At 33.3% G+C, this 1005-nt stretch overlaps 1 protein-coding gene across 3 annotated transcripts in view; it reads right to left on the bottom strand.

Moving 5' to 3' along the window:
- Positions 1-1005, bottom strand: part of LOC107489437 (probable methyltransferase TCM_000336) — a 13487-nt gene that overhangs the window by 12430 nt on the left and 52 nt on the right. For 2 of the 3 annotated variants that reach the window (XM_021142725.2, XM_016110185.3), the window contains exons 2-3: positions 884-1005; positions 239-685 (exon numbers count right to left, since the gene is read on the bottom strand). In XM_021142725.2, the coding sequence (XP_020998384.2) occupies positions 239-685; positions 884-958 (522 nt within the window). In that variant the 5' untranslated portion in view covers positions 959-1005. The remainder of the gene's footprint in view (positions 1-238; positions 686-883) is intronic. The other variant, XM_052261332.1, reaches the window with a different exon arrangement.

The raw sequence follows: 1005 nt of genomic DNA, 5'->3' as shown, positions 1-1005 counted from the left end.
ATTATTTATATTTATGTTTTTTAAATAAACATTAATTTTTATTTTTTTAGTAAATTAGAAATAACAATCATAAAAGAAAAAATATCAAAATAATTTTCTATTTATGTCATTTTAAATATTTATTTTAAAGCAATATACCAAAATAAGTGTATTATTCTAATAATGCAAAAAACATTAGACATAACTCTAAAAACAAGGAAGATGTGAGATAGATAGATGTATATGGTGGCCTACTTACCCTTGAAAGCCAGTGTAAACTGTAGGAGGAGTGGACAAAGTGCAAAGAACTGTTTGGGAACAGTCTTCCATAAAAAGAGCCAGGGTAACCTCCCATGAAAATGGAAGGTATCAACCCATCATTATTATCTTTATTCTTGTCTTGCCTAAGAAGCCTGTGGAACTCAGGCAAGGCCTTGAAAATTGAGTTGAAGTCATTGGTTGGGAGATCATTTAGGTAAACCCTGAACTCATCCGAGATAAGGTGGTGGGGATGGTGGCGGCGGTGCATCATGATCTTGTGGCTTATGCTTTGAATTGCTTGAAATATGTCCTTGATTATTGAGAGAGTGTTGGGACCAGATGAACAACCCAAGTCAGCAATGCCTATGCTCTTTGGAGTTGTTGCAAGGTAAACCTCCTCAACGGCTTCTAAAATTATGTGCTTCACCTTATCACATGCCTTCTTCTATCATATGGTTAGAAAATTAAAAATGATAAATTAGATTGTGCAAGAAACACATGTAAATACGAAAATACATTTTTTTATTTTTTATATCTTCATAAAAGGATAAATTAAACAAAATTTATGTCACCGCTACTAAATTCAGTATATCTGGGATGGAAAAGAGAGTCGAGGAAAGTGATCAGGAGAGAATGAATGAACCTGTAGTGAGGAATTCTTGGCATAGCTAGTTTTGCCAACTCCGCCAGTCATGTGGAAGACTTTCTCTACATCCATTTTTTTTCTTTCTTCTTCTTCTTTTTTTTTTTTTTTCTGGTTGAATA

Source organism: Arachis duranensis, chromosome 5, assembly GCF_000817695.3.
Source record: "Arachis duranensis cultivar V14167 chromosome 5, aradu.V14167.gnm2.J7QH, whole genome shotgun sequence".
Lineage (NCBI taxonomy): Eukaryota > Viridiplantae > Streptophyta > Magnoliopsida > Fabales > Fabaceae > Arachis > Arachis duranensis.
The sequence above is the reverse complement of the archived record's forward strand: the minus strand, read 5'-3'. Positions and strand labels throughout refer to the sequence as shown.